Below are 14406 nucleotides of genomic sequence, written 5' to 3'. Positions count from 1 at the left end.
TCAACATTTTAAAACGAGAAGAAATGAATGAGGAACGAACCATGGAAGCTTTGCTGGGTGGACCAGGAGGTCCAGGAGGCCCAGGAGGACCAGGAACCCCCAGGCCAGGATCACCCTGAGGAAGACAGCAGCAACATTAACCGTTAGAAACTGTTTGAACACAAAGTCTCATCAGGATGTTTTTCTTTCATTATTCAGACTTTATTTCTTACTTTCTCTCCTTTTGGACCAGAATCTCCTGGTAGTCCAGGGAATCCTGCTGCTCCCTGGAGAAAAAAGCAAAACAAAAACCAACATTTCAACTGCGCTGAAAACCCAGATGAGAAAATTAAGGATTAAGATGAACAACTCAAATGTTAATAAGCAGAAAAATGGAAGATGCATCGGTGTATTAAGATCACTGAAGATGGAATAAAAAGCAGGAGTGAATTTCCACCTAAATATTTTCAGAAAACAAACTGAAATTTCTGTTTCAGATGTTGAAAATTTCAAACTTTTTTAAATATATCTTTGAGATTAATCAAAATGTTCTTAGTTTCTCTGGCAATTTTGTCAATTTTTCAAGCTAAAATGTTTTTTTGTAGCAAATGTTTGACTTTTCAAACTTTCAGTTTTTCTAGCAAATTTTTAACTTTTCAAGCTAAGAAACTTTCAAGCACAGAAAAAAATTCTGAAATTGATTTCAAAATTTCTTTGTTATCTTAAGCACATTTTTTTATTTTAAAACTCAGAAATGAAAACTTTTTTTCTGAAGATTTCTGAGATTAATCTCAAAATTTCAGAGTTTTATCTTGCAATTTTTTTATTATTCAAACTCAAAAATTTTCAGATTTTTTTCTACAAATTTTCTGAGATGAATCTGAAAATTTTCTTGCTTTTTGCAAAATTTGCAATTTGAATAGATCAAATTGTCAAAGGCAGGAATATTTTGGGAATTTATTGAAGATTGTTGATTGTAATCGGTCCAGAGGAAATCTGCTTTTGGTGTGTTGAGGTTGTGCTTCTTTGTCCCCTTTCTAGAAAGCTTCTGAGATTAATCTCAGAATATTTTGGACTTTTTTGGCAGAAATTAACTTTTTTTTCTATCCTTAGTATTGTGTCACAGAGAGAAGAGTGTGCACCCAAAAACAAACAAAAAATGATTAATTATTGTCCCCAATGTGATGACGCCCTGGGCAGAGAGCCACAGCCTATATATTTAGAATCACTGATGAGTTTTCCACATTTTGTCCTTCATGTTGGATAATTCCTACATAATCCCAGTTGATTTTGCCTTTAACAGTAAAACATGACACATCAGTGAAATAGTTTTTACTCACTGGCAGCCCGCGTTCACCTTTCATCCCCTGGAGAACAGATAAAAATAGAAACACATCCATCAGTGTGTACTCCGCTGATAAACAACACATCACTGCTGCTCTGGAAAAACACTGAAAGCTGCTGATTGCTGCAAATCAAACAAACAAGAAGATTCAATTAAAAAACTCACAGGCTCGCCATCTTTCCCAGGAAGACCAGTTGGGCCTGCTGGTCCATTTGGCCCTGGAGGACCTCTTGGTCCAGGATCCCCTCCCCCACCTACTGCTTGCCCTGGAGGGCCAGGAGGTCCTGGAGGACCTGGTTCACCTGGTTCGCCCTTCTGCCCTGTAGACACTTGAAGGACCTGAATGTTGAAGAGAATTCGGGTAAATACCTTCATCAATGATAAATATAATAAATAAATACAGTCAGGTCAATCAGTCACTTTTATGTTATGATGTAATCAAAGGAAGGTTTCTGCTGCAGTAACTTTAAATAGGCCAGATTGAGCTCCATGTATCTGGGACAGAATGCTTCACAGAGCTACACTTTAACTTGCTTAAGTGCAAAACGCGTCCAGGAGAAGAAGCCAACTTACAGCATTGACTCGTCTCTCAGAGGCGTCCGCCCGAGATGTTGTTGCTGTCAGAAAAACACGTGGAGATCATTTCATCAGTTTGTTTCAGCTATGAAACAATAGACCAGAATGAGAAAGACATGCTGGTTTGCTGCAGGCCAGAAGAAAAGAATACAGTGATGAGAATAAGAGATAAAGCGCCTCTTTATCACCATCTGGTGGCCATCTTCTGAAATACAACAACAGGTGCTAAAGAGAATATCACAGAAATTATTTACATTTATAATACTCAATAATAAATACAAATAATACCATTTATAACATATTCATGTAAATGATCAATGAAATTATATTAATCAATAATAATATCAAAATATAAATGCATAAATATCAATGAAAAATGTAAATTAATAAATATTAATACTTGTAATCAAATTTTATTTAATGTGCTACAAAAATATTAGAAACAAAAAAAATGAATTTATTTCTACAACTGAAATAATATTTGATAACATACATGTGTAAATTGGTAACTAAATTAATGATATTAACAATTATGATAACATAAATGTTTATTATAATAAACATAACAAAAATACAATGATAAATGTTTTCATTTAAATATTAATGAAAAGTTGGAACTTGTATTGTATTTATAATCAAATATTATTAGTTTTGTATAGAAATCATGTAAATTTAGAAATGAATGCATTTAATACAAATATATTTGCTAATTTATTTTTAAACTAACTTAATGAATGTCCAATAATAATAATAATAATAATAAAATAGCAATAAATATTAGTAATTACAATCAAATTTACTAGTATTGCATAAGAATAGGAAATATAACTTAACTATAACTATATATTTTAACATATTTTTTAACAATCAAAATGCAATGATAATAATAATAATAATAATAATAATAATAATAATAATAATAATAATAATAATAATAATAATAATAATAATAATATATTTACCTCTTACAGTGGTCATTTCCAACTCCTGGCCAGATGACTCCTCATCATCACCATCTTCATCATCGATCAGCGATGGTTCAGTGGGCGGAGCTTGGACTGGGCCGCTATATGTGGGATTTGGTGCTGGAAAAGGCTACAAACCAGAAATATAAGCTCACATATTTAAAAAAAAACATTAAAATGTGTAAAAAATAAAAATAAAATAGAAATTATGGAGGACTGCCACTTCCTTCCTACATTAAACTCATACTCCAGATTTTTCAGTTTAATTGTTTACTGGCTGCAGCTGAATGTTTACAAAGCAAACCTGATCTGCTGCATAATTTTCCCATCAAAATGTTGAGAGGAAAGCTAAAGAGCAAATTACAGCTTTGAGCACAGATGCAGTTACTTGGCAAACATCAGTCCAAACGTCGACAGTATGGCTGCTGGCGAATTAGCAGGCACTTAAAAAGATTAAAAACACATAATTCAAGATGTCCTTACAAAACGGAAACCACTTTTTAAGCTTTGATGAGGCAAATGAGACCAAAACCTGAAGGACATATCATGTTTGATATGAATATAATATGGTATATGGCTATAAACTCATTTTTGAAATAAATCATAAATGAACAATAAACCTGTTCACAAACTGTTAAACAGTTTGGAAATATTTTAAATTATTTATGACGATAAATGTGACTATTTATTTCTTGCTGCATAGATCATGGACTATAATCTGACATGAATTAAAGCTAAAGCAGCTGTTTGGTATAAGTAAGAAAGTTTTATATCATTTTTGAGAAAAATCCCAGTTATTAGTGTAAAAAATTGCAGGGATTTGTTGATTTTGTGTGAATTTCCACGATAATTCTCAAGAAAGTGGAGGGACTGATTGATATAATTTGGCAGTAAACAGATAAAAACTGCATTGATTTGATTGATAACAATATTTAAGTGTTTAGTTTGAATCTAGACGGCCACATAGAAAGATGTGAATTTTTTTAGCTTTATCTGCTCAAAAATGGGCCTTTTTTAAATTTATTTATAAACAAAGTCAAAGATCCAAACCATTAAAAAACTATTTCTGTTTCTTTTCATGCCAAAAGTTTTACAATTACTGATTTGTTCAGAAATAATTCTTAACATTTTGCATTACGTGGCATATTAAGAAACGACACATGTTGTGCAAGACATAAAACTATATTTTGTATTTTACAAATTAACTGTCTTTTTACACCATAAACATTTGGAAGAAGCTTTCCTTTTCACAGTGACTTGGAATATAATTTGATATTTTACAACTCCGTTTTTCCTGCTGGCCACCGTCAGAACTGGGTGACAACGAGATTTAATTTAACAAGACACACTTTCAGCTGCGGATACCAATCTTTTCATCCGGCCGGTGAAATAAATCTGACAGGTTTCCCTGTGGAGCTATTTCTGGAAGTGTAATAATGTAGCTGACTTTCCCCCCCTTGTCTGCCAACCCGGCCCCCTGCGGTGTGTGTTTGAGAGCACTGAGTTGGCAGACAGCAACGAATACCAGGGTGTTCCAGTCTCCAACAGGCCTGCAAGGATAAGAGCTGTTTTCTTTGGTTTGGGTCCAGCACAGCGAAATGGCAAAAAGCCAAGAGAACAGCGAACGCACCATGGGATATTCTCTCTCCTCCACAATCTTCTTAACTTCATCTCCTTCCTTGGAGTCATCATAATCTTCATCTCCACTCCCAAAACCCGACGCCTGAAGCAAACATGAGAGCAGGGGAATAAAAGAATTGGAGTCGCAACATAAACATTTAGGAGAGCAGAGAAGATGGACGGGAAAATAATCAGAGTTCAGGCTGGAGGATGAGAAAAGAAAATCAGTCTCTAAAAAATGTATTTTTTCAAAGCATAATTCCAAGATTAAAAGGTTAAATTTAGGAGAAAACATATTTTAGAGCCAGAAACATCAATCAAACCAACATGAAAATAAAGATTTTGTTGTCTTTGTAGGACAGAGAGGAACGACCATATAAGGTTAGACTGTCTGTGTTGTAAAGAGAAAACTCACAGCTGTGAAAATGTTCAGCTTTTTTGTCACATTTCAGAAAATGATCCTGATGTTAGAACATTTAAACACTTGACTTGGGAAACATTTGAAATATCCAAAATAAATAAACAACAAGTAAAACAAATGATGAAGCATTTACAAACAGAAATATCTTTCAAAAAAAGGTTCAGTTGAGACCAAAGTACCAGACTGAAGAATTTTATCATTCGGTTTTTGGTAAAAATAAAACAAGAAAGAGAGAGAAAAGAGAAAAAATAAATCAAGCAAATGACAATTATTGAGTTTCTGATAATTTATCATATCATTAATTGATTTATTGTTTATTGATACAGGCCTACCTCACATATTACGGAGATTCGTCACATAAATAGAAAAATATTTCAAGCCTGTATTTATTGTAATTTCAACGTTTATTGCTCACAGAAAGTAATTAAAATCCAAAATTCTGAATTATTCTGAAAATTAAAATATGACATAATTTAAATAAGACATATTTACTGGATAAATTATATGTTAAGGTCATTCTGACAAACCAACTGAAAGAAAAACCCACCTGGATTCTAGATGTTATTTTTTTTATATATGAGAGAAAAAAGAAAAATAAACTTTCTCTGCACATTAGTAGTTTTGTGACTACAGGTCTAGTTAGTTATGCAAAGTCTTATTTTTTTTAGTTAATGAAAATACTTCTTTGCATCTTGTTTTCATTATTTCATATTCATGGAGTAAACTGCAATACTCTACTCCCGCCAGCAGAGGGCGCACTAACCATGGGTTTTTGAGCAGTTTTCCTGTGCATTCCTGCAAAGGGAAGCAGAGCTTTTAAGGCAGACTCACGTAAGGATCGTCCTCCTCACACTGGTCATCTGAAGCTGTGGGGTCCGACTTCAACACCAGCTGCTGGATGGATCCCTGCAGACGGTGAAGAGCGATAAGCATTAGTGCTTCATATCCACTTTTTATGGATCCTTAACTGTAATGTCTCATGTTTATACTTGGAGCCCAAACCTTTCTCCAAATTCTCCAAAGTCACATTAAATCACAAACTTCAAGGTAATAGACCACAATCAGTGCAGCTGAAGGAAATGATTCATTGTTTTCGCCTCATTTACTCTGATAACTAAATTACATCAAATGCAACACATTGTCACTTGCCTCGTTTTGATTGACACTATTTTATGGTTCGAAGTTTCCACTGCTGGGTTCTCACTGCAGTGGGAGTTAAGCCTTTCATAACATTACAAAAACACAAACTCCTACCAGGTGTTTTTCTATTGGAAATATCTTTGTATGATTAAAATAAGACAAACTAACTTTGCAGCAAGAAATGGGAGCTTGTTTTAAGTCAATAACTGCTTAATGTTGATGAATCTGCTTGTGAAAATGTTACGTTTTCATCAATATTTTAATTATTTTTCTTATTTAATGGTACTAAACAATGGCAATTGCGAAATTTTGATTTTTTGACAAAAGTTTTGCACACATTTATAATGGAAATGCATTGAAGGATGGGCAAAGCAAAGTCCAGACTTAAATCTGCTGCTTATGCACACAGATGTTCTCCATGCAGACTCACCAAGCTTGGGCTATTTTGCAAATAAAATAAAAGGTTTTATGACGTATAAATCCAGAAGAGAAAGACCGAAAAATACTGGCAGCTGTAAATGTGGTTGTTGCTTTGGTCTGCAATAAAATTAACCAACTTTTATTTTTGTACATTGATTTACTTCAAAGATAAAGCTTTGGTGGAAATTTTAGACTTTAATTTGTGAGCCCTAAAGACTCCAGATGAGTCAAATGCTTTACATGTAGCTCTGAATCTCAGGTGATATCGACATTATCTATTATTTTCCTGTTTATTTACAGATTACTGCCTTAAAGGTGGTCTAAGCTGCATTATGGGATCACAGAGGTGGGAATGAAGTCGGAAAAGTCTTCTCAAAGGAGACTCAGCCAAATTTGTTGACGTAAAGATGAAGCCAGAAGACAAACACCTGTTTTTAATGGAACAAGGCACTGCCTGTGAAATCTCGACGTGGTAGAGACGTGATAAACAGAGACGGATGGAACAAATGGAGAGAAAGAAGAGAAATGGGTGGATGAGAGCCGACGGAGCGAGCCAAATCACAGACATCTGTTTGTGCAGTAAACAACACATCTGAAACAGAGAATGTGCCACGTAATCCGTTCTGCAGCTTTAAAAAGAGAATTCACTCCATTGCTTCACATGTTCAGATAATTAATTAAATGAATGTAAACAAACATAACACAGTTTGGGTCCAAGGATCCAAATCAGGCAGGAGGTTGATTTACAAATCTTACATCAAACAATCTGAGTTGGTGAAAATATTTTTTTTCTAAAAAAAAAAAAAAGTGAATTTCACCTGTGATAGTTTCCAAAAGATCCATTTCCTTCTGAAAATGCAGAATTCCCATTTCATAAATTATGGATTTTGTCTTCCCGTAATTTCCATAATTAGATGATTTTGTACCTGAGATAAAATACTGCATTAGTTCAGGAATTAGGTAGGTCTTCTTTTGATGGCTGATTTGTTTTTCTCCTGTAAGCTGAAACCAAATCTTCAAATTGAAAGTTAATATCAGAAGTGTGGCAGAGCTAGCAGAAGCAGGAAGGTAGAAAAGTGGTAGATTAATCTCCACTACCTAAAAAGCTCATGGGATTGGTTAAAATGCATTTTTTTCTTAGAAGTGGACAACAATTACATTTAGCATCAACACTGCAGCACAGCTGTCTGCCGCAGGAATCTAGAAAAAGCAGAAATTTAGAAGTTTATACTGGCAGTTGCATTAAAAATGATTTGAAAACCTATGATTTGTTTACAAAAAATGTACTCCTTGAAGGAGGAGGAAGATGCAGGAGCAGTAAGTACTAGCTTCATTAGCACCGCAAAAGTTTTTGTAGTTTAAACGGCCATTTGCAATTACTTCAAAATGTAGGCAAAGACTAACAGATGGTTGGATGAAGAAACAGGTGGGTGGACATTTTTCATTTCCTTGAGTACATACAATATTGTGTATGTTTTCAGGCTGTGTCTTTATCTCTAAACCTAATGTGTCCTTCAGCTCTTTACCTTATTATCAAAACAATTTTTTTAGGCAGGAAGCTTTCAACAATAGCAATGGGTTCATAAATTGCTGGACACAGATGTAATCAAACTGGAAAGCTGGAATGAGACCGTGTGTAAGACCGAGTTAAACTTTTATTGTTTTTTCTTCTTCCTGTGTGTTCATCCAAAGCCACGGGTGAGGCTACGGCTGCAGAGAGCCACTTCTGAATCAGGCCTGTTATTGCTCTCTGAGAGACAATCTCTGACTGAGCTGCCAACTCAAACACTGAGCAGCTTCACAGACTCTTCTGCTCCTCCTCGTCTGAATGTAGCAGGGCAGAGGAGTAATGAAATACATGGAGCTTACTCTGAAGAGGCGGTAGAACCTATGAAGAAGAGCTCTTGTCTTATAGCAACCATATTTAATCTTCATAACTGAGCATCTACAGTTAGGGAACAGAAACGGTAAAAGGTATGACATGCAAATCACGTCTGAATGGACAGAAACCATTCACAAAATGCAATGTAATTTATAGTTTTCATGAAAGCAAAATGAATTGCAAACAGTATTTTACAGTCAGACGTACAAAAATATGAAGATGCTTTGATTGTGCAGCAGTCTGAATACTTTACATTCTTTCCCTCAAGGTTGGAGAACAAAAAGAGATAAAAATATCATAATGACGGATGACAAAGAATGACGACTATACAGAGAAAGGTCACAACGTCCAACTTATAAAAAGTTAGACCCTGTGTCAAAAATGACCTTTTTCAATATATTAAGTTTTGAAAGTAGGAAATGAAACACTGCATTTGATAAAATTAGGGTCTTGTCATACTTGATGGTCTGGTAGACTACCAGGAACAAAATTGGAACATTTATTGCATTTTCTCTTGCTGCGGTTTTCTTTCACGCTGCACTGCGTCAAAGGATCCAAACTAATTCACACACCAATTCTCCTCCTTGCCTGTGAGGGCGCTGTAACAGAAACTATTACAGGAAACAACATTAAAACCTCTGAGCTCAACTTCCTCCTTCACAAAATCTAAACAAAAATGGAGTAGCGTCAGATTTGAGCAGCTTTAGGATTCCTCCTTTTTCTTTGGTAAAAGACAACAAGCCGTTTCTCTCGCTAGCGCTAGCCACACGTTTGTTTTGGTTGTGTTTACCCAGAATGCCCTGCGCCATAGCCTGCTTCCTACTTTTGGAGCGGTCTCCGGTCTGTTTGGTGCTCATCTAGACGTTTGAACTTCTCTTCAAACAAGCCGAGACTTAAGTTTGTAGGCAGAACAAAGTTCAGTCTTTTGGTCCGCATCTTCTTACCTCCCTAAACGAACCGGACTTTCCAGACAAATGAACTGGAGTTTGATTGAAACCGATTAAACAATACAAAGTTTATTTTAAATAATCGATGGTACAGATTGAAATGATTCTAATTTAATGCCTGATGTCCCCAGTAAACAAAATCAGGGTTGTATTTTTTAGGATTCAGAGAAAAATGGAGCTGGTTTAGATTTTATTTTTAAATCCACATAAGTTAGTTTAAATTCCTAAATGAAAGACAACTGCTGGATGGATTGTTCCAAATGTAAATTGACTCCAGTCTGAAGCCAAAAATGGAGCCCTCAATAAAAACAAACTCCTTCCTTGGTTCTAAGAAAGTCTTTGAAAGCTTCTCAGATTTCTCTAATAACATGTTAACCACGTAAAACATTTACGACAGGAACCTTTTTTCTCCTCTTTCCACTAAGAACTTATAGTTTTCCCAACACATGAACTTGCTTTAGTGAACTGCCAGGGAAGGTTTCCCATCTTTCATGTCAGTCCATTTTCTCCTGTTTATAAATTACAAATGCTCCAAATTCACTATGAAATTATGGTCAATGTTTATACAGGGCTGATATTTTAAATAATAAACCAGAAACAGGAAGGAAACAAGCGGACAGCTGTTTGGACAAATGGATGGACAAAAGAGGATCTGCAGGTTTCACCGAGTTTTAATGCCAACTTGAATAAAATTTAAGACAGGAAAGCTGCACATGGGGGATCCTGCTATGTTGCAACCATAATTAGAAAAATTACAAGTTTATGGGGCTCTTGGCACCATCTTAAATATTAACCTTAAATATTTTTTAGCAGAGAATGCAGCGAGCTTCACATTTTTATTTTGCGCCATATCAATAGTCTGACATTTCTTAAAGGGCTGGTTCTGACAGAATATATAGATAAAACCAATTAAATTGTCAATATATGAATAAATAGCTGTTCATCCAAGATTTTGTGATTGTTTTAATTTTTTTTGCAATCAAAATGAAAGATTCTGTGGTGAAATGTTTGTAAGAAATGTTTCCAAAATTTGCGCTAATGTATGATGTTAAATGTGACTTTTTATTATCCGCTGTATCAATTACAGACTATCACTTGACATAAAGTAAGGCTGAGGCAGCAGTCACTTAAACCCAAAGATTTTAACCAATTCTGAGAAAATTTGAGCAAAATCAGAAAAGTTATAGGGATCTGTTGATTTTGTGTAAATTTTGCAGATTTGTGAAAAACTGAAAGGACTTATTGATGTAATTTGGAGTTTGAAGGGCCACATAAAGTGCTACGGCGGGCCACATTTGGCCGTGGGCCTTGAGTTTGACACATGTGAATTGAAAGAAAGAAGGATGTAAGAATGGATGGACAGTTTGAGGACAACATTTTTTAAAATGTGTAAAAATGATCTAATCTTCAGAAGGTTTATTGATTTTGATAATGATTCTGATAAAAGATAATTAAGTTCTAGAAAAACCACCAACTACAAACAAACTACTGATATTCAGTTCACCTCAGATTATTTCTCCCCATTAATAATGCATTTTATCGGGAAATCCCTGGAACATGTATTGTTTTATTGTCCTTACAACAACACTGAAGGCTGATTCCACCTCCTGCACTTCCAACCAGCTAAACTCCTGAGTATTTTTAACAGCTACTGTGGGGGATTGGGCTTTCTATCCTAGCATATTTATCAGTGATTCAGTTCAATTCAACGCCTCAGAGAGATGCTCAGCCATATTTCAAACCTGTAAATCACAAACAGCTTTCCATTTATGAGTTCTCATCGGAGAAGACAGCACTCAGACACATGTGGTCTTTCATTCTGGGGTCTCTTGTGGTGGCCGTAAAGCTGCCAACAAAGATGACTGTGTTCACATCAGAAAATGCAACGGAGACGACCGCCCAAACATCACATCTGTCTGCATTCTGGGTCTGGATTCAGTCACCGCCGTGAACTCATTGATCCAAACGCACTGACATCAGGAACGAGGGGCGAAGCTACCCGGATAAGCACCTATCAAACACGTCTAAGAACAAACAGAGCAGGGGCTTCGAACAGGGCTCTCCGTTACTAAAAATGATGGATGGGAAGCAGCTTTACTTTGCACTCTTGTGCACATTTCCACAATAAATAAGAGACTCACCACAAACCGAGGAAGACCCGTTCCACCGGCATTCCCCACAAAGATCCCGGAACTGGACTCAAAGGTCAGGGGTTGGGCGCTCCTCGTGAAGGCCACTTTGTGGTATTCCTCACAGTCCATGTAGAGGCGGATCTAAAGGGACAGGACAACAGAAATGACCAGAAAAACTAGAGACATTTAAAGACAAACTACATGCTTACATTTATTCAGTCAAAATGTGATACAAAATTCAATCAGACTGGATTGAATTTGACTATAATGTACAAAAAAGTACCAGCGAAACTGGTACTTTTCTTCAGTATCAAGGAGTTATTTGCTTAAAATGAGCTCCTACAGCTTGCTGCAAAGTTCTATGCTGAAAATATTGACATTCAGTCCAGGCATAAGAAATAAGAGAGAAACTAAATACCACTTGATATATAAAAACCAGGACAAACTTTTGAACGTGAGTTTTTATCCTGAGTGTGGTTATAAGAGACACAAATCCCTCCTGCTCACCTCTGCTCCTTGCACAGTCAGGGTAAACCTCGCCCACCGTCCTGTCAGCTCCCCCATTTTGAAAGAGGCGGCCTCTCTGGTCCCACCTCTGGCTTCTGGGTCGGTGTAGTACAATATGACGTTCTGGGCGCCGTCTTCCACCTCTGACAGGGCGACACCAAGCTGCACGATCTTATCAATGCAACCAAAGCAAAAAAAACCAAACAAAACAGATGGTCACTGATGGATCAATTGTTGCAAACAGGAGTCATCATAAAGTAACAACTGCGTTTCCACAAACTGTGTCATTGTGCAAGTTGGAATTACAAAAACAAATCTACTCAATGGAAACATCAAGCAGAATTTATAAAAAAAATGTTTTTTTCACTAAAATTAGTTGTATTTCCTACAATGCCATACTAGGGACAATGTAGAAACATTTCTAAAAAAGCAGGAGTAAATTTCTGCCAAAAAACTGAAATTTTTAAAGAAACTGCAAATTTCTGAGTCTCAGAAATATAAAGGTTTTGACTTCTAGAAATTTTTGAAAATTTGCAAAAGCCCTTTGCTAGAAAATTTCAGAGATTAATTTTAAAACTGAGTTTTTTCAAGCATTTTCTTTTTCACTTTTCAGGCACCAAAATTTCTTGTTTTTATCTCAGAATTCAGTTTTTTTTTTGGTCGAAATGTCCTACTTTATATCTACAACAACCCTAAATCACCAGTATAATTTCACAAAATAGCAACAAAAAAATTTTTGCACCCCAACCGGATCCTGTTTCTGTTGGAAATGATGGAGAAGACGACAGGAAGTGGTAGGAGAATGTCTCAGCATGGTTTCTATTGACCTGTCATGTGAATTTAATTGAATCTTGTATTTATTGGAAACACCACTTCTGTTGATTTCCAACATTAGCAGCAGATCAACAAGGTTTTCTGCACATTTGTAATAGAAAAGCAGCTGCAGATAACGCCTCACTTTTTGATATGCGTCTGTGATGGCGAAAAGCACACCGCCGCGCCGGGTGGTTGGTTTCGCCGTCACCGTGATGGCGAAGTCGTGATGGAACGGATCTGGGATGAACGACTTTGTGAGGCGGCCCACATTTGCACCCGGGCCGAAGCTGTAGGCCGGGTAGCCCTCGAATCCGGTGACAAAGGAGACGGAGGGGGGCAGGGGAACGCCGATCAGCTCCGTCAGATCCAACGAGCTTTGAGAACCCCGGTCTGCCACAAAACAAACAGAAGAGGTGGAAAGTGTGTAAGTGGAGGGGGAAAAGAAAGTATTTGTCCTCCACTAGAGTTCAGAGGTCATCACCGTCCACCTTCGACCCAGAAGAAAACAAACTGGTAGACCAGAAAGCTGCATGGAAACTGGCAGCTGCTACTTGGAAAAATGCTGCTGTCTGAAAGAAACTCCAGACTGCAGGAAGTGGAGTTTGTATTAGCAGTTTCTCATTACTGGGATTCACCCAGTGATGCCATTCACTCCAGACTGGGAAACATGCATTCATGCATGCTTCAAAGTGTAAAGGTAGCAGAAAACGACGCAGTTTCCAGCTGGTCATTCAAAACTTAAAAAAACAAAATGTGATTATAAAAGAGGACAGATGCTTTTGGGTCGATGGTTCCATCTGTAAAGCCACACAGCCAAAAATTATAAGGAATTATTTGGGTTACTTTTTCTATCATAAGAGAAAAAAATTCATGTCTTATTTATTAAGTCGTACTTTCACATTCATTTATAAATGTCAGTCTCAAACTAAACATTTAATTACAAAAACTAAATATTTATCTTGATGCTAAATACTTAGCCCACTACCTAATTAGCAAGCTAAATATGTCACAAAATATTAAGCTTCCCATTTAAGAATTTAATTTGGAAATATGTGAAAAAAACCTTTTAAAGTTTTGCTTTAAAAGGTTCTTGATAATAAATGTGTTACTCCAAGTTCTCCTTTATTTCTATTGACGCTAAATTATTGTTCCACTTAATCTATGATTAAACATTTTACCGGAGCGCTAACCTTGATGATTGCTACGTCGCTTTGCTCGTGAGCAACCTGGTTGAAAGATTCGATGATAATACAACTTTTCGTTGAGTGAAAACGTAAAAAGCAAAGTTTGGCAAACGAAAACGCCAAAAACAGGATTTGTGAAATCTGTCAACTTTGGAGGCAACAGAAAAAGCAGGAGCCAATCGTAGCTTGCAGCTCGTTTTTCACTCATCAGTGATTTAATCCTTGTTTGGCATAAGTATTGCAGCTGGATATTTGAACGAAACACAACATATTTAAGTTCAAGCTCATTTCCTGGATCACACCGGAACTTGCTCTCTGATCTCTCAGTCTGATCCAGTAAACCAAGAAGAGGTTTCCATCTGTCCAAATCCATTTCATCACCTTCTCCGAAATTAACTGCTACAGATTATTTTCTCCTCTTGAGTGTTTAAACAGGAGCTGCTGTTTTACTTTTAAACAAGCAGACCAGGAA

General features: G+C 36.3%; 1 protein-coding gene across 2 annotated transcripts in view; it reads right to left on the bottom strand.

Moving 5' to 3' along the window:
• LOC129378880 (collagen alpha-1(XVIII) chain-like) overlaps positions 1–14406 on the bottom strand; it is a 50105-nt gene that overhangs the window by 11130 nt on the left and 24569 nt on the right. For both annotated transcript variants that reach the window (XM_055059379.1, XM_055059380.1), the window contains exons 3-13: positions 12893–13140; positions 11935–12105; positions 11437–11568; positions 5738–5812; positions 4496–4588; positions 2863–2995; positions 1898–1941; positions 1490–1663; positions 1320–1346; positions 213–266; positions 41–115 (exon numbers count right to left, since the gene is read on the bottom strand). In XM_055059379.1, coding sequence (XP_054915354.1) covers positions 41–115; positions 213–266; positions 1320–1346; positions 1490–1663; positions 1898–1941; positions 2863–2995; positions 4496–4588; positions 5738–5812; positions 11437–11568; positions 11935–12105; positions 12893–13140 — 1226 coding nt within the window. The remainder of the gene's footprint in view (positions 1–40; positions 116–212; positions 267–1319; positions 1347–1489; positions 1664–1897; positions 1942–2862; positions 2996–4495; positions 4589–5737; positions 5813–11436; positions 11569–11934; positions 12106–12892; positions 13141–14406) is intronic.

The sequence above is a fragment of the Poeciliopsis prolifica genome, unplaced genomic scaffold, assembly GCF_027474105.1.
Source record: "Poeciliopsis prolifica strain line A6 unplaced genomic scaffold, Auburn_PproV2 SCAFFOLD054, whole genome shotgun sequence".
NCBI lineage: Eukaryota > Metazoa > Chordata > Actinopteri > Cyprinodontiformes > Poeciliidae > Poeciliopsis > Poeciliopsis prolifica.
Note: the sequence above shows the minus strand (reverse complement) of the source record. Positions and strands in the feature narration are given on the sequence as shown.